Source organism: Moschus berezovskii, chromosome 17, assembly GCF_049115385.1.
Source record: "Moschus berezovskii isolate FMDL1 chromosome 17, NW_MosBer_1.0, whole genome shotgun sequence".
NCBI lineage: Eukaryota > Metazoa > Chordata > Mammalia > Artiodactyla > Moschidae > Moschus > Moschus berezovskii.
In genome coordinates, this window is record NC_142476.1 from 44996835 (window position 1) to 45019344 (window position 22510).

A 22510-nucleotide genomic window follows, 5' to 3' on the forward strand; every position below is an offset into this window, starting at 1 on the left:
TGGGCCAGCCGGGTTCAGTGTTGATGCACTCACCGGAGTCCCAGCCTTTGTGCCCCGGAGGGCCCTCCACTGCCAGGCTATTGGGAATCCTAACCCTGCTAAAGAGAGTTAAACAATCGCAGCCTCTCCAAACCCATCTGGAGACAATTGGCTGAGTCATTTTGGCGCTTTTGCTGTGTCTCAATAGTTAATTACATGGAGCCATCACTTCATTCCATTTTGAAATGCATTGCGGGAGGGGGAGGGGTACGCACTTTTCCCCCTCCAGTCACACCAGGGGCAGCCTCCACAGCACGGCCAGTTAGGGTAGCTTTACATGCCTAGGGACTGCAGGAGGGAAGGGGTTCCCACCCAGGGCCCTCGCGAGGCTGCATCATTCTGTGATGTTCTTTCTTTTGCCAAAGTCAAAAAACTAAATGGAAGAAGGGAGGACAAAGGCACAGGTCACTTGTGGCCTTAAATTCCCCAGCCTGAGGAAGCAACTGGCATTGGGTAGCCCTGGAAGCCCCCCCCCAACACTTCCCTGGGCTATGGAAGGAATTTTTCCTGAATAAGCAACTGAGGCCTGTGTCCTCCGCGCCCCTCCACAATCCCCGCAGCACTCTGCCTGGACTTGTGCTCTTTTCCAAGCCCCCTGGGAACCCCAGAGGCTAAAGATGGAAAGGGAGTCAGTGGCCTACATCCCGGCTTGCATAAGTCTGGTTTCTAAGTTCGTCTATGCCCTTGCCGGCAGCCCGAGGGCGCTTTGTTCTGCTTGCTCTCAGGGAATGAAGTGACGAAGTAAACCCGCTGCCTCTCCCTCTACCTGGAAAAAAACGCCTCCCCCGCCTCTGCGCACCCTCGGAGCCTGGCCTGCCCGAGGGTGTCTAGGATGCCCAGATGCAAAACTTGGAAACACACCTGCGGGTCCCTAGCCTGGGTCTCCAAGCAGCATCTTGATGGAAACTCCTGTCTTTCCCAGTGACCTTGCCAAATGCAAAAATCTGCCTTTAACTTAGTGGGGGAACCTGCTGTCAGAAGACAGAGCCTGAATTAGGGGTAAAGGGTGGCTAGGGTAAGGGTGGGTGAAAACACTCTGAAGACTGGGGAGAAGGTAAGATAGAATTTGCACGGAGATCTCCTTTCAGTCTTGAGTCCTGCGCGATCCTCAACCAGCTTAGGGCAAGGAAGGAGTCAAGGGTGGTGGCAAGGATGGTGGCAAGGAAGCCGCGCGAGGACTGGGGCAAGCCCAGCAAATGGGGGAGGCGAGTCAGCCTAGGTGGGGAGATGCCGGCCTGAGGCCCTCCTGCGGGGGAGGGGACGCAGCGGGCAGTGCTGGGGTAGGGGTGGGGAATGAAGGTGAGAGTAGGGGGCAGCCGAGGTGGAGGCCAGTTAAGCTGGCGGGGGCGGAGCTTGACCACTGGAATTCCGCCTGGGCTGCCCCGGCCGACTTTGCCTCCCGCAGCCAGAGCAGAACATTGCGAATTAGCTCATTTTGCGGTCAATTTTCCACTGCTTAAGAAACACTAAGCCACCCACGTGATCGGCCCCACCCAGCGCGGCCAGGATCTTAAAGCACGGGCTCTAGAGGAGTGTTGGCTCTAGGAACTTCGGATGCCTGGGTGCAGGCGGGGGCGTCTCGTGGGCCCCTTTATTGCGGCCCTAACTCTGGAGAGGGGGCGGGCCCGGTTCCCCCTCTGTGGGCCGCGATTGCTGCGCCGAGGGCCATTGGTTTGCTAATACCTCCTGCGCTGAAAGGCGCGGGCGGCGGTTTATGGGGAGGGCTCGTAATTAGAGGACAAATTGTCCTGCTGCCCGCGCTCCTCGAGAGCGGGGCGGGGGTGAGGGGACCGCCGGAGCGAGGCGCGCGCCCTCCTGTGTGCAGATGTGCCGCAGCTGGAAGCCCGCGCGCAGCGGGGCGCCAGGAGTTTGGTCACGAGGAGGCGGGCGCGGGCGCGGCTTTGTGGGGCCAGCACAATGCCCTTAACACTCGGCTGCCCTCTTTGTGCCCAGCCGCGCCTCCCGCCCCGAGGCGCCTTTGTATCGCGCCGCCACCCGCCCCCCGCCCCCGCCTCCCCGCCCAAGCCCGAGCGAGCGCGCGGGAGCCACTCGGGCCCGGCGGGCCCCGGCGCTTCAAAGCTGCCCGGCGCGTGCCAGCGCCTGCAGTCCAGCCGCGGCCCCGCGGACCGCCTGGGGCTCGGCCGGGTCCCGATCTGAACTAAGGGCCCTGCGGCCGGGGAGGAAGAACACTTCGAAGCCACGGTCACCAAGCTTCTGACTGAAAGGAGGGAGGGGCGCGATTCTCCACGCTGCTTGACGCCTAGGAACGCCGCTGCCGGGCAGGGCGGATCAATACCCCGAGCAGGGGTGGATGTCAAAGAGGATGCCCCGGCTCTAGGGAGCTGGGGGCCCACCAAGGACCCAGCAATTTCCCCTCCCCCTCACTGCAAAGGCTAGGTTGTAAAGTCATCGGCAGCAGGGCTCCTGTGTTGAACTTCTGGGACTTTGTGACTTCCCCATCGCCCTCACAAGCAGCAGTAGGGGGCTGCATGTTCATGAACTGAGGCCAAGAGAACTCAGTCAAGGGAGATGTGTAGGTTTGAATCCAGAGACTCCCCCGAATGGACAATTCCCGTCCCTCGCAGTTAGTGTAGTCCAGTTCCTGAAGCCCAAGCAGGGACTGCCCAGGAGTCTTGCTGGAGCGCCTAGCCACTGCTGGCATTGGGCCTCCTCCTCTGAGTTCCTTAGGTCTTCAGCCTGAATAATGAAGAAGGGGTTGGTGTCTTGGGCCTCCAGTGATGTGCTCCCTGGAGGCTCAGTGGTCTTCCCCACCCCCACCTCCCACTTGGGGCCCTGAGAAGGCTAAGGGGCAGGGGTGGGGGGAATAAATTCCCAGGCCTTCCCTGTGAACAGAGCCTAAATCGTCCAGTCTGCAGACTCAGGACTGGGGATAGGAGAAGCTATTCTGCCTGCCCTGGCCTGAGGCTGCCTGCAGCGTGCCCCTCCCCAGCTTGAAGAGAGTGGTTTAGGTCCTAATAGGGCCAGAGGGCCCCTGAGCCCAGACTGCACCCCAGCACAGTACCTCTCCCAGTCCTGAGGTCCCAGCAAAGAGGAAGCTGGCTGTGGCCCCGAGGGTGGGCTGCACGCTTTAATGGGACACATGTTGCTGCGTGGCCCCCGCGGGCCCGGCTTTCAGTGGCCACAGGCAGAAAATCGCTGTATTGTCCCAACATTAGGGAGACTAATGCGGCGTCGCCAGTGGCCAGAGCGTGAAGCCGGTGGAAAGGCCTCACTGGCGGGCGCTCCCAGCCTCCGTATCTTCATCAGGACAGAGGAGGCCCGGTGCTCAGTCACCATCATTAGCAGGGCCTGCAACCAGCTGGGCTCATGGACCTCCCCCAGTGGGCTTGTTGGTGAGGCCCAGAACCTAGGGAGACTGGGATGGTACAGGGTTTGGAGGGCATGGGCATGGGAAGGAATCTCAGACTCAGGAAGAGGCGAGGATGAGAGGGATAAAGGGAAGACTGGAGGTGAGGCCTGGGCTAAGGGGAGAAAACAGGCAGAGGGAGGTGGGGAACTTGCCTGTTTGTCCCCCTCTCGCCCCTCCCCCTCAGGGTTCCACTTGTCCAGGAGTGCCTCATTGACATGTAAACGAGGATTCCCTATAAAGGTAGTGCTGCCTCCAGCGGGCTCCGCTAGGACAACATGGGCACTCAGCCCGAGACCCAGGGCAGCTCTGGCGGCCCCACTGGCAACTTCCGCAAGGTCTGGGGTCCTGAGGGTTGCGGGGGTGAGGGGTAGGACAGAGGGCGCCGAGAGGGCCAAGGCTCTGCAGGTCATGTAACTACTGCTCACCCACAGGTCTCCAAGCCGCTGATGGAGAAGAAGCGAAGGGCACGCATTAATGTGTCACTGGAGCAGCTCAGATCGTTGCTAGAGAAACACTACTCGCACCAGGTGAGACCGGGGACACGGTGGTGGGGGGGCTGATATGATCTCCAGCCTCATTTGCTTGAACCCAGGCTGCGGTCCTAAGAGCCCTTTCCATGGATCCGCAGATTCGGAAACGTAAGTTGGAGAAGGCGGACATACTGGAGCTGAGCGTCAAGTACATGAAAAGCCTTCAGAACTCGGTGCAAGGTAGAGGGAGGACCTGGGAGGGTGGGGCGAGGGGCTGGAGAGGGAGGCTTGTGGGGTCAGAGCCATGGATTCTACAAAGCCAGATAAAGGAGAGATGAACAGAAAAGAACCGTTCAGGGCAGCTGAGTGAGGAGGTATTGCTGTAAGTGGGGAGGCAGCAAAAGCCTGGCTGGCTGCAGACTTATAATCCGAGTGAGTGAAGGTCTGGACCCATGGGAGGGGGTGAGTTTCGGCCTCTCTCCCCTCCCTCCCTCCCTAATCGTCCCTCTCTCCCCTCCCCCCTCTTCCATTCCTCCTCTCCCTCCTCTTCCCTCCCACACTTCTCCCCTACCTTTTTCTCTCCTCTCTACACCTCTCCTTTCCTCCTCCCCCTCCCTTATTCTCCCCTCCTTTCCACATTTCTCTCGTCCGCTGCCCTCCCCCCAGGGCTCTGGCCGGTCCCCAGAGGAGCCGAGTACCCGTCGGGCTTCCGCGGCTGTCTGCCCGGCGTTAGCCAGCTTCTGCGGCGCGGAGAGGAGGGCGGCGCCGGCCTGCACTGCCCGCTGGTGCACGAGCGCGCGGGCGGCAGCACCATGGACAGCACCAGTCCCGGCCCCGAGGCGCCCGCGAGGCGCGGCCCCTGCGCGCCCCCAGTTTGGGCCCCTGCTCCGGCCGCCGGCGGATCGCGGACCCCGCCACCCCGGCGCCTCCTCTCTGGCGGTCTCCCCGGCGCCTCCACCAGCAGCCCGGCGCCACAGTCGACTTCTCGCCACTTCGTGGAGAGCCCGGGGCCGGGGCTGCGCTTGTGGCGACCCTGGTGAGGCTCAGATGCGGCCTCGGACTCAAGGGTCCCTCGTCTGGCCTGAGGATGCAGAGACTGTTTTGAACGGCCGGAACCCCAGTCGTCGGTTCTGGTCCCAGGACGAGGTGACCGGGAAGGGACCGCGTCTCTGATAACTCGGGAAATACACGAAGCTATGACTGGACCGGGTTCTGAGAGTCTAGGCATAACCCCACCCCCGCCCCAGTCCTACCTACTCAGGCTGGACCCGCTTTCTGCTCCTCCCACCCTCTAGTGGGGCTGGGAGGGGATGTCCCGGGCTGCGCCCCTTTCCCAGGGCCCTTGGCGGGCAGCCCGCCCTCTCCCCCGCCCCGCGGCCGCGCGGCGGTGGGAAGGTCGCAGTCCGCAGCGGCCCAGAGCGGACCCCTCGCAGCGAGGAGAATCGCTGCCCCGCCCCGGCCCATTCAGTGGGCCGGGGACGCCCGGTTCCCACCGCACAAAGCGCGCCAGGACCCGCCCCGCTAGCGAGGGGCCCCCGGCCCACCCCCACCCTAGACCCACTCGGCTTCCACGGATTCCTACCCCCTCCGCACGCGGCGCGGCCCACCCGCTGGCGCGCGCTCCGAAATCAATTCTCTCAGAAGCCCCGTCCTTAGAGGCTCTGCCCAGTGAGGTGCTCCGCCTACCGCCCCCGCCACCCGGCTCCGCGAGGCTCCTGGTAGGGACCCCGCTCACCGTCCTGCCAACTGGAGATGTGCTAGGGCAGACTCCGGCTCCTCCCAGGGGATTGTTCACTTATCCCTACTCGGAAAAGACCTCAGCCTCCCAGAGTCTCGGCCTCGGACCGCTGCCTCCAGAGAGCCCACCATCCTTGACAACCCTCAGAGCGCTCTGCGACGGTTAACGCGTCCGAAAACGAAGTCATTGCTATGCCCGGACTCTAGCCCGGGAGTCCCGGTCCTCGAAGGGCGGGCCGGGGGCATGGAGAACAGGGATCCTGCGCTGAGACCAGGAGGAGATCGCGGCACCTCCTCCCACCATCTTAAAATTCAGAATAAAGACAGTGCGAACCTGTGGAATGGGTGTAAAGAGGCCATGAAGGTTCTAATTTCTCCCATGATGCCTACTTGGGTGAATCTGTTTGAAGTACAAACATCAACTTTGTATAAAACATTTCTTTTGGGGTTGCCCCTGCCTTGCCCTGTGCTAAACCCGTTCTGGTCAGACCGCGGAGAGAGGCGGCCCGACTCCCCTACCTGACCCAGCCGGCTCTCTGGAGCTGGGGCTGGGGTCCCGCAGTGGTGGTCCTGGGGCGGTCTCTTGGGTCTCCGCTTTGGGGCACTAATCCTGATGGCCACCAGGTGGCGGCCTTACACCGCGGACTCAGGGGCGCGTCCTCCAAATCCCAGCCACGGCTGGTGGGCGGGTCAACCTGCACAATGAGTCCGCCTCCCCAGGCACGCCTCCAATCGCAGTGCCCCTGGCTTCATCGGTGCCTCAGATGGTAAAGAATCCGCCTGCAATGCAGGAAACCCGAGTTCGATCCCTGGCTCGGGAAGATCCCCTAGCGAACGGAATGGTAACCCACTCCAATATTCTTGCCTGGACAGAACATGGGGTAGCAAAGAGTCGGACATGACTGAGCAACTAACACTTTCTCGCTCTCAGAATCAGCCTCACTGGGGTTAGGGGTCCCTGAAGCCCTCCCTAGGCAGGCACTGCCACCTGCACTCACAGGGTTTTGGAGCCCACCAGGCCGCTGCTCCTGGACCGACTCACCTGCAGGATTTGCATAGAGGAAAAAGTCAAGTCCGACCCAAAGGAAGGGCGCACTGGAGGAGGAATTCAGGACCCAGAGGGAGAGATGTTTAGAGGCCTCGGCCAGCAGTGCTGTTAGATTCTAGGGAGGTGTTTCCATGAAACTGGCCTGGGATTGCCCGGTGCAAATTATATAGGAAGTTTTTATTGCAGTCTGTACAGAAGAGAAATGCTCAGTTGTCAAAAAAACTACAAACGGATCCCTGGCTCTGGGCTGGGTGGTGGTGTGAAGATAGAACTCCCTCCCCGGTGAATCCAGGGTCAAGCTGCTCATCAAGGCAGCAAACAGGCATGGAAGCTAGACAGAGTGAGAGCGGGGAGCCCCAGGCCCTGGGGGCCTCCACTCGGGGTTCTCCCTCCTCTTTAATTTTGTAAAATCCAGGCCTGGAGGGACTTAAGGGGACCATGCCTCCCTGCAAGTATTGCCACTGGATATGAAATACACAGAGTGAAAACTCAAGGTGGACAAATCGGCCAGCCTGATGGGGGTCGGGGGGGACAGCGGCTAACTGGTGACCTCTGCCCCCACATGACATGTTGATCCTTAAAGGCACAGCAGCGTTGGCGAGGCAGGCCTCCCATGGCTGAGGCTTGACTGAAACATTCTGATTTACTCACCTGTGGCCAGCTCCTCCCCCCAAATTACCCCACAGCCAGAGATTGAAGGAGCTTCTGAAGCTGAGACAGAGCTGGGTAGACTTCCCCAGGTCTCTCTGGAGCTGGGACACTGTCTGAAGGGTGAGGAAGCCAGACTGGCCCCCCGAGGGGCAAAGGCAGTGCTGCAATTCCAGATTGCAGAGCAGGAGGGAAGAGGGCGTAGGCCAGCTCCTCACAGGCCCCTGGAACCCAATCCAGACCTTCACAGGTAGGGGCCACTGCATGGAGGCAGGGGATGGGATGGGACTGCCTTTGCATACACCCCAGCCCCTACAACCCAAGGTCCACGGGTATTCCTGGGCCTCTTCTTAGCCTGAGCCTAGGGTCTTACTCCATGCAAAGCCCAGCAGACACTCCCTGGGGGTCCATGGCCAAGCCCAGGTTTGCAAGAGGTGTGCCTAGCAGGAACAGCAACAGAGTCCTGACTCAGGGTGGAGGAAGACTCACCAAGGACCAGACCTTACAACCAGAACCTGGGAGGATTCTAAGCCAAGATCCCTTTCTGGGAAGACATGCACAGGTTGGGGATGGGCACCAGGATAAGGAAGCCCACTCCTGCTTTGCTTCAGTTCTCTCCACCACATACCCCACAACCTTCACGGCGGGGGTCCCAGAAGTGGCTGATGTGGTGGGCACAGACAATGAAGGCAGAGTGATGAGGGAAGGGAGGCTAACAGGGGTCAAAGTGAGTGTGGTGCCACTGGTGATGGTGCAAGTGTTGTGCTTGCGCTTGGCTAGGGACAGTGCCCAAGGGGGCCAGGGACACTAAGTGTGGGAGGCCTCAGGCTTGGGGGCCACACCAGGCCACTGAAGAGTGACCCCCACAGAGGACCCTGGGAGGATCCTACACTACTTTTCCTCCCTATCCGCTCCGTGGCCAGGGCACACAGACCAGGAGACCTGTCCAAACAGTCCTGAGAGTTAACGCGGTCACCTGCTCATCACAGATGGGGAAAGCGAGGCAGAACAGGTCAGCAGGGAGACCTGCTCAGAGAACTTGGTTTGGGCTCCGAAGACCCCTGTGCTTAGAGACCCTCTGTACCCCACCCCTGAGGTGTGACAATTACAGTGCAGAGTGGAAAGCCGGATGGAGTCTGGTGGCTCCTGCACGGCTGGGCTTTGTTCTGTCTGGCGGTGTCCCTCTCTGGGGAACCCACCACCACCATCACCCTAGCCCAGTTGTTTCCGTGTGGAGCCCGCCTTTTCCCAGGGCCCAGCCTCACTCTGCCCTAGAGGTGCCCTGCCCAGAGGCTGGTCCGTACCCAGGGTGGTTGTCCAGGGCAGGCGTCGTCCCTCCAGGCAATGGTCGCCCCGTCAAGGGTGGCACATGTCCGGGCAGCTTGCCCCAAGCCCAGCCCGGGCTAGGGTGGCATCTTTGGTGCTTTGGCCCCGTAGGCGGCCCGGTAACTTGGGGAGGCGCCAGCGGGCCCTAGGACGCGGAACCCAGTGAGTCCGAGTGCAGTGTGACGTAGCCCGACGACTCCGAGGGCGAGCTCAAGAAGCTGCTGGTGCTGCCCGCGCCCGCCGCGCGCAGACCCCCGGGCTCACCCCACGACGCGCTCAGGCCGGTCCGCAGGGTCCCGGGATGCGCGTGTGCGGCCGGGAGCAGCCCGGGGCTCCTCTGCGCGCCGCCACTAGGGGGCGCCACGTCCCCACCGGGCTGGGCGAGGTCGGGGGCAGGGGCGCAGGTGGGGAAGGACCCTGGCGGGCCGGGCTGGCGTCGCAGGCCCTGCGGCTCCTGCTCGAAGGCGGTCAGCGCGAAGGCGTCGGGCAGCAGCGAGGCCGAGGCGCAGCGGACGCCGGGCCCGGGGCGGCGGCGCGGGCTGCTGGGGGGCGAGCCGGGGGCGCGGCGCGGGCCGTCGTCCAGGGCCGGGGGGCGCAGCGACAGCAGGCTCTCGGCCGAGCGACGTCGCGGGCGGAAGGGGGGCACGTCCTCTGCAAAGGCCAGCAGGCTGCCGCGACGCCGGTCAGGCCCGCCTGGCATCACCAGGGCAGCCAGGTCCTCGCCGGAGCCCCAGCGCGGCAGGAACGTGGGCAGCGGGACGGCGGCCCACACGTCCGCCTCGTCGTGAGAGAAGCGTCGCGTAGGCGGAACCTGTGAGGATCGCCAGGTTAACTCCCGCTACCCTCCGGGAAAATGGGGACCTAGCCTCCCCTCACCGGGCAAGGTGGCCTGGAGTCAGGGGTCACCTAGCCGGGGCCCCTGGTTTGAAGCTGTGCGATTTGGGGCAACTGACGCTCTCTTCAAGTCTCAGTGTTGTCATCTGTAGCTTGGGTCAACTGGGGAGAAGTCCCCTTGAGTAGGGTGCTGAGCCCCAAGGAAATAACACAGGTGCCAGGTTGAGCACCCTCCTAGCGCACAAGGGAACTGGGGTGCCCTCCCTGGGCTCTGTGACCTGGGGCCAGCCTATCTTGGGAGGTGAAAGGCAACCCTGGGAGACAGGGCAGGCACAGATGGGCTCCTCCTCAGAGAGGAAAGGCCTTGGAGAGGTCAGGGGATCCCCACATGCATATGGCGTGTCCCCAGCCCTGCCCGTCTCTACCTGCAGGTACTGCATCTTGTCCTCCTGCAAGGGCCGCAGAGGGTAGAACTGGGGCAGGCCCCCCTCCTCCAGGGCAGAGAGCTCATACTTGGCCATCCTGTCCAGGGCCACAAAGTCGCCCCCATAGTTGTAATCCAGGGAGCGCTCCAGCACCAGGTCTGGGGACACGCCACCTTCCAGACTGGTATCTGCAGAGCAGGGCAGACGTTCAGGGCCATGGAAGCTTGGGGGGGCTTCAGGAGTGAACCGCAGGGACCCACAGAGACACACGCAGGGCTGGTGGGCCGGTTAGCAGAAAAGGAGAAGGGCGGGGTGCTCTGTTCAAATGCTGACTCTGCCCCCTTTTAGTTGAGGGGCTGGGGAAGTCATAGACCCTGAGCCAGTTTCCTCTATGGGGACGGGAACTAGACACAAGGAGTTGACACTGCCTGGCAGGTGGCAGGGGCTCAGCCCAGGGTCACATTGTTACTGCTGGGGAGAGACAGGACTGGAGCCCCTGGGGGCAGTTCGCCAGGACCCCTAAAATCAGAGACTCCAGGAAACATTCAGGCTGGAGTCCACAGCCACTCTGTTAACTGGAACATCTGATTAACTGAAACCCTGGTAAAGGAGCAAGCCAGACAGGAGAATGCTCCATGGGACACTGGGTCCCGTAGGGGTTCAAGCACCTCTGGGGTAAATCAGAGGATCTGAAACCCGTCCTCCCACTGACCCCAGTGATCTCCCCCAGGTGCCACTCTGCACGGGGCCATCCTCACCATCATCCGAATCCTCATCGTTGGCCATGAGGGCCATACACTTCTCCCAGACAGCCTTGAGATCAGCGCGGTAGCGGTCACAAGCCCAGAGGAAGACGGGCAGCAGCAGGGCCTGGGTCACTGAGCACCACAGCACACACAGTGCCATCCAGGGCGCCGCGGCATCTGCCCGTAGGCTGCTGAAGCTCACCACCTGTGGGCACAGGGGTCGGCCTGGCACCTGGCAGGACCCCCACCACCCCACTTCCCCTCCCAGCCTCAGCTCTCCCATATGCAGGGCAGGTCTGACTGCCCACCTGCCAGAGGAGGCAGAGGAGGTGACAGAACTCTGGGCTCTTGGGCAGGAAAGGGCTGGAGTGTGAAGGGAGAAGTCCATACCTGCCCACCAACAGCTGCTCGCTGTCAGGATGGACGGTCACAAGACTGTGTGTGCACTGGGAAGCACTGGGTACGGCTTCCCTCATTTCATCCATGACCGCCCGAGACGGAGAGCCAGGTCTCCAATCTCCCGGTTCAGGGCCTTTCTACCATCCTCCCTGCTCCCTGGCTTGTGATCTCCTTGGCCCTGCCTCTACTCTGGGGGTCGACCTCAGACCCAAGTGGGGAATCAAAGCAGTTTCTGAGGATCAGAGGGTCTAACTCGGTGGCTTTTGGGTCATGGCCCAGGGGCCCCTCATTCCTCTGCTCCCAGGGGAGTTCACTCCTCCACTTAAAGTGACACTGAACTGTTCCCCTTTCAGAGCTGAAGTGGGCATGATGCAGACATATATTGGTTCTTCCATGTGAGCTGTGTGACCTTCAGAATGATGCTAAACCTCTCTGGAGTCCAGTTTCTTCATCTGTGAAATGGGCTGAGAACATCTTGAGGCAAAGAAAGACTCCAGACACTGCACCACTGCATCATGTGGGTTCCGTAAACAGTACTCCCATCTATTCCCTGCTGAAGAGAAACTTCAGGGCCCTCCCCCCAACTGCTATTCCCATCTGGCTTTGCAATTTCACACATGTGTCTTCCCTCTACCAGCAAAGGGCCCCACTGCACACAGGAGGTCTCCACCTAAGGGGTACCAGACCTGTTAAGGGTAGAGCTACACCCTGCCTATGAAGCTGCCACCCCACCTGTCACCTGCTGAGGCTGGGATCCTGCAGTGATGCCCTGCTCAGCTGCTAGGATGAAGCCTCTCTTGGGTCCTTGCCCCTCCACTCGTCCCTGTCCAGCTCTAGACCCTCCAGGGGCTGGGCTGGAACCTTATGGGTGGGAGGGCTCGCCTACTGAGTCCAGACATCATTCTTGGGCTAGGCCTGGGGCACAGCCTCATAGACAGGAGCCCAGGCAGCCTCCATGGACCTTGGACCCTACCTGGCAGGGTCTTCAGAACAGCCCTCACCTTGACCTTTCTCAGCTGCTGGTATGTACATGCTAAGTTGCTTCAGTTGTGTCCAACTCTTTGTGACCCCATGGACCGTAACCCACCAGGCTCCTGTGTCCATGGGGTTCTCTAGGCAAGAATACTGGAGCAGGTTGAAATGCCCTTCTCCAGGGGATCTTTCCGATCCAGGGATCAAACCCACATCTCTTACGTCTCCCACACTGGCAGGCAGGTTCTTTACCACTAGAGCCACCTAAAAGCTTGTTTAGCTGCTGGGATCAAGTCCAACTCTCCAGCACACATTCAAGGCCTGCCCTGCCTCCCAATTCAGGACTAAAGCCAATTCTGCTACACCACATCCCCCCTCTGTCCACCCTGGGACCTGGATCCAAAAGGAAGCCAGTGATCCCACCTTCCATACCCTCTGTATCAAGTGGACCTCACCCAGATCAGGGGTGGAAAGTCTCCTGCAGTGTGATGGAAAGACCCTGGTCTCTGCAGCCACCTGACGTGGGTTCAGTTCCCACCACAGCTGCCCTGACTATATATTGGTCACTTGACCTTTCTGAACTTCGGTTTCCTAACTTATAAAGTAGGGGTGATGATGACGCCTCCTGGAAGGCTCAGTGTGAGGAAGATTCAACCACTAATGCCTGCAGCACACCCAGCCCTAATCTGTCTGAGAGCCCATGTCCCCCCGCCAGGCTCCCACCACCCACCAGGCTCACCCACCAGCACGGGGAAGCCCATGAGGCAGTCATAGATGACCACGATGGTGGCCACCAGGCCAGTGATCTGCAGCGAGGTCCTGGCAGGCTCGGAGCCGTCGATGGAGGAGCGGCGCTTGCCCTGCGCGTCCTCCACCACGATAGTGGGCACAGTGAAGGCGCGGCGGTCTGCCTGGCGCCCCACCTGCACTGCCAGCGTCTGGAAGAGGGCAATGGCCGTGCACACTGCACCCATGGCCACACTGCCGCCCACCAGCAGCAGGAAGCAGACGCCGAAGCCCAGGCCGATCTCAGCCACGATGAAGCGGCAGCCGTGGGTGTAGAAGCGCTCACTCGTGTCGTGCCAGCCAACGGCAGGCAGGGCCGACAGGATGAAGGACACCATCCAGATGCCCATGACCGTATGGACCGCCTGCTTCTTGGCATTGCTCAGCCTGGCACAGGGCAGGGACAAGACAGAGAGGGACCTGGCATCACTCACAGGGTCTCTCCCCAAGCCCTGAGGGTCCTCGACTGCCCTGGTCCCCAAGTACATTGTCACATGTCCCTTTCCCCAAGCACTTCTGTACTGGGTACCCACACACCCACACACACCTACATGCACGCGCCCCTGCAGCCCTCAGGGCGACACAGGTGCAGCACCCTGCACGGGGGCCCTCTCCCCACACTGAGGCCGCTTTGCGCTCAGGAACACATCCCCCCCTAGGATGTTCATGTGCACACAGGTACCCGCCCAAGAACTCACCGGTAGTTGACAGGCCAGCGGACCATCCACATGCGGTGGTAGGAGAGGGAGGTGACAGAGAAGCAGGTGGCCAGGGTGAGGGTGTAGAAGGTGGACACGAAGACCTTGCAGAGGCCCTCGTTCCACTCGTAGTCTGGGCGCTGGCGCCGCAGCTGCACCACAGCATAGGTGGCGATGGGCACGGCCACGTTGAGCATGTGGGTGGCCGCCAGCGTGCACAGCAGGAACTCTAGGGGCTTCCACTTCTTCTGCTTGGCCCCCACGCTAAGGATGCCCCAGGCATTGGCCAGCAGCGAGAGGCCTCCGCATGCCAGCCAGCCCACTGCACTGCCAGGCAGCCGCCTCTCATCACTCATGGTGCAGACGGGAGCTGGCCGGCAGCTGGGACATCCTCCTCAAGCCAGGCCTCAGCTTAGCGCAGCAGTCCTCATACGTGGCGGCCCAGGGACACCGGGGACCACGAGCATCTGCAGGGAGGGGGCAGGGGCAACACAGGGCACTCAGTGACTCTCCCTTGGCTCCATCAGCAGAGCTCTTGAGGCTCCTGGGAGTGGGAGACTGAGGGGTCCCCTGATGCTCCGTTATCTGTCCGGTCCTGGCTTGGGCGGAGCTGCTTTGCCTTCCTCTCTCCTCTCTGAAGCCTCCTGGCTCCTGGGGGGTGTATACAGTGGTGCTCAATCAATGCACATCCCCTCACTTCCATCTACTCCTGGTCAAGGTGCAGCATCTAGGCTTGCTTCCAGGCTGCATGCATCTTCAGGGAAGCTGCCAGGCCAGGCCCAGGTAGGCCCTGTGCCACAGGCGTACCTGGTGTTGTCCCAGGACCAGCTCTCTCACCTTCACACTTCCCAGATCCACACGCAGCCCACGTGACGCTGCCCCAGTGCATGATGGGGGCCCTCACGCGTCCCACTTCTTTCGGCCAGTGAGGACAGGCCTGGAGGATAAGCCCCCTGAATCTCCCTGTGAGGAAAGGGTGATCTGGGGACCAGTTTCCTGTCCACTCTGGGAAAGCATGGCCTGCTTTTCCTGGGTCAGCTCACAGCAGGCCTTCCAAGGCCGGGCACACCTGGAAGGCCCTGGCAGAACCCCAGGCTGGGAGTCCCACCAAGCTCCAGCACACTAGCTGTGTGGCCCCACAAAACCTCACTCATGTCCTCTGAAATGAGGATGCTGATGCTTCCTCCAGGGGGCAGCTGGGTGGACAGACACCTCATCTCTAAAGCCCAGGACAGGCCAGGTCACACAGTGGATGTTCCAGACACCTTGAGTAACATGGGACTATAGCTGGCCAGAGACCAGAACTTGGCCCCAAGGACAGCCTGTGGCTAGGAACCAGGGACACAGGACCTAGGCAGGAGGCACATGTTGGGGAGCTCCCCTATCCTGCCAGAGAGCGAGACGGTGATCCCCCCTTCCGGCCTGGCACCTCCCTGCACAGAACAGTGGCCGGTCCTCCAATATGAGGCCCCCCATAGCAGGCCACTCTGGCCACAGCCTGGAGCAGGCCGTGTGGGGAGAAGCACAGTGCTAAGTGCAGGCCTCCTGTGTATGCTGCCTACACTTGGGCCTTCTCACTCTCTAGCCTGTTTAATCTCAGTGGCTGCAATTCTCTTGTCCCCAACAGGGAAGATCCCCTAGAGAAGGGAATGGCTATCCACTCCAGTATTCTTGCCTGGAGAATCCCATGGACAGAAGAACCTGGTGGGCTACAGTCCATAGGGTCACAGAGAGTTGGACATGACTGAGAGACTAACACTTTTAACACTTACGGGTACCACTGAACCAGACACAGCCACATGACCTCCCAGGGACTGTTCCCAGCTTGGTGTGGACAGGCCACTGCAGTCCCTGGTGTTCAGGACAGGGGAAACAACACTTCCAGGCCCACTGCTGGGCACCCCTGCTTGTGCTGTACAGAGCGTGGCCTTGACCCCTGTGGACACCAAAGGACCTGAGTCCTATGAGTCTCATTCATCTCTGTGCCCCTGCTACAGGCCTGCCTGGGCCCCTGACCCAGATGAGAGTCTATTCCGGACCACAAAATGGCCCACTAATGGCCTTGAGGGGGGCTGGGGGACTTCTGGAGCCAGATAACTTCCTTCCCAAACATTAGGCTTCTGCTTCCACACCCGCTGTCCCTTCCTCACCCCAGACATAGCATGGGAGGAGAGGTGGCCCCACTGGACCCTCCAGCAGTTGTTCAGGTGTCCAGCAAGCCTCCTTGACCCCAGCATACAGAGGCCACTGGTGTGGGGTAAAGAGCTGTTAAGACTCCAACTCCAGCTCCCCAGCCAGTTACATGACTTAGTTGGGCGTCAGTTTTCTCATCTATAAGTGAACATGAGGGTATCTCTCCGGAGAAGCATGGGGGTAGCCAGGAAGTTATGCCAGAGAAAGTGCTTAGAATGGAGTCAAGCACACAGAAAGTGCTCAATAAATGCTTGCTATGTAGATGTGTATACTAAAGGCCTCCCTGCTCTCTGAGCTATGGCATCTCTTAAGGACCAAGACATTGAGCTCAGAGGTGTACTTGAGCCCCAGACCCGCAGGCAGATGCAAGGTAACCCCAACTGAAACCTGGACCAGTCCAGCTTTGGGGGTAATGAGGCCCCAGTGCTACCCTAATGGCTACCTTCATGGGGTCTGGTAGCCTATTCTGGGTCCAGAATGGGCAGAGTACACATGCTGTTGTGGGTCAGAGGCTTATGTTATCAAACAGAAAACCGGGTTCACCATGCACCTGGTAGGCTGGCATCCACTTCTACTTGTACTGGGCTTCTGTGGCTGTCAAACTGGGAGGCCTTTCCTCAGATGCCCAAGCAGGCTGTCTGACTCCTGAGGCCCTGGGCCCAGTCCAGCTCACGCTGCCCACCTGTTGATTATTGGTGCAGAATGGTGGGGAAGATGCCATGGGCTACCACTGGCACAACCATTCATGGTGCCAGTTCTTCTGAGTCTAGCCTAACAGTGTCTAACTTCAGGGAAGGGTCCCAGGTGTGTGGGCAGGAGAATGTGCCCTACAGGGGACATTCATCCTTCAAACAGGCGCCCTCCTCTCAATTCACATGCCCAGTGATCTTGTCTTAGGGACTTCCATTACCCCTGGTGGTCCAGTGGCTAAGACTCTGAGCTTCAAATGCAGGGGTCCCCAATCCCTGCAAATCGGGGAACTAGATCTGTAACTAAGACCCGGTACAGCCAAACAAACAAACAAATAAATGTATATATATATATTTTAAAAGATGGTTAAGCAGAGGTAAAACCATTTGCCCAAGTTCTTATGTGCCTGAGCCAGGATCCAAACTCTGACATAAAAATCCTGACTTCTTAAACATTAAAATGCTTGGATATTCGGCTTTTTCTTGTTCCTTGAGCTGAGGTTGTCTTTTTGAGCCTCCTACTATCCCCACAATACAGACGGGAACAGTGAGGCTCAGAGTCCAGCGCAACACTGGGGAGAAAGCGAGGACTCACTCTGCGGACTCCTGAGCCGGTTGGTGGTCCTGGGATGGGGAAGGAATATCTCCGGGATGGGCTGGGGAGTGGACAGCACGGTCTCCATATGCAGAGTGAGAAGGGGCTGGCTCTGCAGAAACCAAGAGACCCTCTTCCTCCAGATTGGTGACACTTCTGCTCATTCACAGGGAGCAGGGGACACTAAGGGCCAGACCCCAACACTGCATCACACTCAGTCTCCGCAGCATTCCAGGACCGGACTTCTTCCTCCCTTGCATCCCGGAGCCGCTCCCTGCCGTCCCCTCCCCCTAGGACATCGCCGGGCAGGCTGCAGGTGTGGCGGACCTGGGACCCACCGGACTCCCTCCGCAGGGTCTGCGGGCGGGGCCCCGACGTGACGTCACGGCCGCGGGCCAATGAGGCCGCATGGCCCCAGGGCTCTATTGCGCAACAAAGAGAACCCAGAACTTGAAAGGATTCCCGGGCTCTGCTGCCGCCCCCAGGCTGCTCTCCGCCCGCGCTGCTGCCCATCGGTCCCTCAGGGCCCCGCTCGGCCGCCGCCCAGGGCGGAGCTCTCGGCTCGGAGCCTTCACATCTCCAACACGCCCCCCGCCCGCCACGCCCGCACCCCCACCGCCGCGGTCCCCGCTCCTCTGTCCTCCGATACCCCGCCCGACCTGGCCCTCGGTCTGGCCCCAGCGGGGCCCCCGGCCCTGCCTAACCCCGAGGGCGCGTTCGAGCGGTGGCCGAGAGCCGAACGCCGACGGGACTGCGGTTCTGGACGCCCCCGAGGTTCGCTGGACAGGGGTGGGCCCGGGACCCTCAGATCGGCCATCCCCGCCCCCTGCAAGCAAGTCCCCCGGGGCGGCGCTTCCAGGCCCAGAGGAAGCGGCCGACCCCGGGGAAGTTACCCCGAAGGTCCCCAAGTTGGGGGGGGCGGGGTGCGCAGACCTTAGCGGAGCCCGCAGCCATCGGACAGGCCCTGTGACCGACAGACCGCGGACAGCCCCTCCCCGCCCGAAGTCGCCCCGCCTGGGGTCGCCTGCCCGGCCGCCTCCGGGCCAGGGCGGCGGCGCTTACCCTACATTCGGGCGCCCGAGGCTCCAGTTCGCTGCTCCCGCCTCCGGCTCCGGTTGCGGCTCCCGCACCCCCTGGCAGAGCGCGGGCCGCCGGGGGCCGCGAGGGCGGCCAGCGGCGGAGCGGCTCGCGGGCCGGGGCATTCTGGCGGCGTCCGCCCGAGGCCGGCGGGTTCCGCTCAACTCGACTCCGCCGCCCCTCCCTCCCTCCCCTCGCGCCGCCGCCACCGCGGCCGCGCTGGGATCCCGCCGCTCGGCCGGCTGCGCCTCGGCGGCCGGGGGCGGGGGGCGGAGCAGGGCGCATGCCTCCGCGGGCGCCTCCGCGCCGCCCCTCGGACCGCCCCGCCCCCGCCTCTCGGAGGCGCGGCCCGCTGAGTCTGTCTGTACGCGCGTCTGTGGGTCCTCAGTCTCGCACCGGCCGGGGCGCGCCCTCCGCATGCGCGCCTCCCGGCCGAAGCCCCCTAGTGAGGGCGGCGCTTCCCGCGAAGCATGGGCAAGCTTGGCCACTTGCTGTCGTCTTGGGTCTGTCCACACTCTGGACGCAGGACACCGGCTGCAGGCCTCCTGGGGGCCTGGGGTAGGAATGGACAGTGGGAACCTAGGGCCGGGAGTAGAGGGCTCAGGGACGCCTTCTCAAAGAAAGCCATGTCTAAGGTGAACTATAGGGGCGGAGCATGGAGAGTACTTGGGGGGACCTGAGGACTAGCTGCCTCCAGAAATTAGGGAGTCGTTCATGCGGGGAGTCTGGGCAGGGAGAAGTGAGGTTGGGTCAGCTAAGAATTCAGACATAGCTTCGGCCCAGCGCGGGGTTGGGGGGTGGTGGTGGGGAGGGGAGTCCACCATGGGAGTAAGGGATCGTGTGAAGGGACCACTGGGCTGCCGGTGGTTACCTCTCCTCCCATGGGCTCAGAAATATTCTCTGTGAAGCTGAGACCAGACCATTCAGCTGAGAGGAGGCAAGACCGGCAAGTCTGAGTCCCTGGCCCTCTCTCCTCCCACCATCTGGAGCTCGCCCTCCACTTAGCTAGCTGGGGCAGAGGCTGTCACAGCTAGGCTAGATGGGGAAACCCAGTAGTCACCTCGATGGGAGTTTCTGGAGACCCAAGCCACAAGAGAGAGTGGCCGCTGGCTCTTGGCATACTGGCCTCCCGTCCAGCCAGAGGATGCTGCCTGCCTCTTCTAGAAAGCCAGTGACCACATGCATCCTGGACAAAAGCCCTCCAGAGTCACTCCTGTGCCTCAAGGCATTGTCCTGCCACACATCTGGGAGGCATCCATGAGTGGGAAGCCCTGTGCCCAGAGGAAGGTAGGGATCTGCCCAGGACCAGAGTCAACCAAATGCAGCGAGTGCTGGCTGCGCCACCCCATAGCCTGGCTCCTGTGCCCACCTACACGGGCTCCACACCTGGAGACAGCTGGAGAGTTAGGAGCAGGTTTTAGGGGACCCAGAGGGAGCCTTAGGGTCAGTCTTGTGAGACACATTAAAGCTGTCTGAATAGCACAGTTGGTGAATGTGAGTCCTGGGCCACGTGCTCCCTGAGTGTGGCTTCTGGGTGATCAGGACCTCTGTGAGCTCTCCGTGGACAGGCCAGCTCCCTGCCCATGTGGTCCTGGTTGTAAACAGACCAGCAGCAGTGGGAGGCTGACACAGGGTAGCTGGTAGTCAAGTGTATTTCTAAGGCCATCCAGCTGTCCAGAGCCTTGGGCCCGGCTGCTGCCCAGCTGGCAGAGGGAAGCATGCCCCAGGCCTGTGGCCCCAAGTGCACCTCCACAGCTCACCACAGTTACCTGGACTGGTACCCCTGCCCCAGCTGGCTCTGGGGGCACGTGGGAGATGAGCTTCCCAGGGGTGCCTTGGGGAACCCCAGGACCGGGGTACTTGGGGCCTGGCACGGCCAACTATGGTTTCTCAGGGCAAGGTTTGGCCAGCCTGTACAGGACAGTCTTGCTCGCCCTCCTAGGCAGGCTGCCTCCTCCTTCCTCCCTGCTTTGGGAACCCAGGAAGCTGGCATGGGATGGCAGGTGTGGAGCTGGGGAGGCAGCCTCCAGGGGCTGGGTTGCTGTGGCCTCTTGTGGGTGTTCCCTGCCGATGCTCCCAGGCAGGAAACAAACCCGTCAGCCAGGACTGGGGCCGAGACAGATTCTGAAGGTCTTGGCGGGCGTTTCTGCACATCTGGAGCCGTGTTCTCTCTCCTGGGCCCAAGGGAGCCCCATGTGAGGCTGCGCCGTTGACAGCCAGTCTCATCTCCAGGCTTCGGGGATGAGCCTGGGTCAGCAACATTCTCACAGACAGTGATGACCAGGAGTGCTGTTAGAGGGGACTTTCTCAGCTGTGGGTGGGTGGATGGGGACCTGGCCCCTGCAGTGGCCTCAGCCGCTTACCTGCCCTGAGGCTGCTGGACCAGACGCATGCACGCGCGCACACACGCAGCTTCCTCCCTCACACATACACGTGTTTGCAGAGACAGGGATACCGATGCAAGTGCATGCATGCACACTGGCTGACACACTGCCCCTCAGACCCCCACGCCACAAGCCTTCCCAATAACCCCACTTGCCTGGGTGGCTGGGGGTTCCTCCTCAGGCACAGGGGCCCTGGCACTAGCTGAGGAGGCCCCTTCCGGTAGAACCCCTGCCTCTTGCTCTGAGGTGTCCGAGCTGCCTCTGGTGAGGAGGCTGGACCCAGGGCAGGAGAGCTGTGGTCGGTCTGAGTTTGGCTCTTTCTTTTTTAAAATATTTATTTGTCTGTACTGGGTCTTAGTTGCAACACGAGGGATCTTCAAACTTCATTGCGGCATGTGAGATCTAGTTCCCTGACCAGGGGTTGAACCCCAGTCCTCTGCATTTGGGAACATCTTAGCCACTGAACCACCAGGGAAGTCCCTGAGTTTGGCTCTTTCTGCTAAAACTTTGAGTCCTCACAAGTGCCCCAGTCCTCATCGATGGGGGGCCTCAGAGCCTGGAACCAAGGCCTCTGGGCTGGGGTTGGGGGTGGGAAGGGAGGGAGGGGTGAACTCTCTGACCAGCAAGTAATCAGGCAAATGCAAGTGGGTGCTAGGGCAGGTCCAGGCACCCAGAGGAGTTGGGGGCATGAGGGTGGCCCCCAGTAAGGTAGAGGAGCCCACTAGGCCCCTGGGTGGCCCCCAGATCCCACACCCAGGGAGAGCACAACCCCCCAAGACAAACAACCACCCAGACCAAGGTCCAGCCAAAGAGTAGCTTTATTAGTGAAGCTGAACTCTACATACGGTACAGTGTGTGCCCAGGTCACCCCAGGGTTTCCAGGGACTGTGTGGGCATTGGGACAGTACTGTGTAGCATTTACACTGGGGTGATATAAAGCAAGCTTTGGTGTAGAGGTTTTCGGGAGAGGTTAACACTGCAAAACGAACACTTCACACAACCCCAGTTGTCAACTGAACTGGGTTTTTGGCCGGGGGGTAACTTCTAACGATGCGGCGCTGGGGTCTGTCCCAGGCCGGAGGGGCGTCTAGGCCTGAGTCTCCGCCTGGCCCTGCCGCTTCGCCTTCATCTGCAGGTACCGCCCTTTGCCTTCTTCAAAGCGCTTCTTCTCGTCCTCAGTCTCCGGCTGTGGACACACAGAGGAGCAGGCAGGTTAGAGAACCAGTGAATGTGGGCACCGCCCCTGGAGGGCACAGAGAAGCCGGGCCAGGCCCCATCTTCCTGAAGCCCGTGGGGCGGAGACCCCACATTACTTTCCACAGCAGGCGGAATGCTGAGCCCAGGGCCTTCTTAAGAATGAACTGAAAATGCAGTTGATAATGAACTTGGGAGAGGGGCCAAAGGGGGACCCTGTGTTTGCACTCCCAGGGAATGCCAGCTACTCTTGGTCTCTGCCCCAAAGGGAAGAGGGGACAAACACCGTGCTGGCTGCGTGACCTTGAGAAGGCCACTTTATTCACTGGCCACTTTACCAGAAGTGAGTGACCGCTTTGTGGGCAGTCACCCCTGGCCAGCACAGAGGCCTAGGAAGTGGCACCTGGTGTTCACCTCACCTCTTCTCTGTACAAACTAAGAAGCCAGGTCCTCAAGTGACCGGAGACTTGGTCAAAGGCCCTGTTTTGCCCAGGACCATCCTGGCTCATGCCTGCTGACCAGTATGGACTCCTTTTCATTCTTGAGGGTGGTCTGACTTAGCCACTAAGTGCTGTGGCCCCAAATAGAGATCACGGCAGCAGCACCAGCTGGTCACTTCCAAGGCCCCATCTGTCCCATCCCAGTTCTTTCTCACTGCCCAGGGGTCAGGGATTCAGGCTTAAAGAGCTCTGCTAATTCCTCTGGACAACACTGCCTTGCGACACTCTGAGGGTGTCTGAAAGCCAAAGAAATGGGGCAGGTGCCCTTCATCTACAATGACACCAAGCCCCAGCAGCTATTTTTAGGCCCAAGGGTTTTACAGGCAAATGGTATATTGACAAAAGAAAGAACAATCAGCCAGAGGACAGAATGTCAGGTT

General features: G+C 60.9%; 3 protein-coding genes across 7 annotated transcripts in view; 1 reads left to right on the plus strand and 2 right to left on the minus strand.

The window, feature by feature from the left end:
• The first annotated feature begins 1029 nt into the window (after positions 1-1029).
• Positions 1030-4919, plus strand: HES3 (hes family bHLH transcription factor 3). 2 transcript variants are annotated; one of them, XM_088845052.1, is made up of 4 exons: positions 1030-1038; positions 3841-3936; positions 4038-4119; positions 4546-4919. In XM_088845052.1, the coding sequence occupies exons 2-4, from the start codon at positions 3856-3858 to the stop codon at positions 4917-4919; spliced, it is 537 nt and encodes a 178-aa protein (XP_088701178.1). In that variant the 5' UTR covers positions 1030-1038; positions 3841-3855. The 2 variants fall into 2 exon arrangements, with proteins under 2 accessions (XP_088701178.1, XP_055274719.2); XM_055418744.2 differs by lacking the exon at positions 1030-1038 and adding an exon at positions 3676-3744.
• Positions 4920-6825: 1906 nt separating this feature from the next.
• Positions 6826-13888, minus strand: GPR153 (G protein-coupled receptor 153). Its single transcript, XM_088845419.1, has 5 exons — positions 13499-13888; positions 12758-13187; positions 10656-10848; positions 9898-10085; positions 6826-9449 (listed from the first exon to the last, which is right to left on the minus strand). Exons 1-5 carry the CDS (start codon positions 13852-13854, stop codon positions 8784-8786), a joined length of 1833 nt encoding a protein of 610 aa, XP_088701545.1. The 5' UTR covers positions 13855-13888; the 3' UTR covers positions 6826-8783.
• A 7348-nt stretch (positions 13889-21236) lies between these two features.
• Positions 21237-22510, minus strand: part of ACOT7 (acyl-CoA thioesterase 7) — a 109048-nt gene continuing 107774 nt past the window's right edge. For all 4 annotated transcript variants that reach the window (XM_055419436.2, XM_088845421.1, XM_088845420.1 and 1 more), the window contains one exon: positions 21237-21622. In XM_055419436.2, coding sequence (XP_055275411.2) covers positions 21524-21622 — 99 coding nt within the window. In that variant the 3' untranslated portion in view covers positions 21237-21523. The remainder of the gene's footprint in view (positions 21623-22510) is intronic.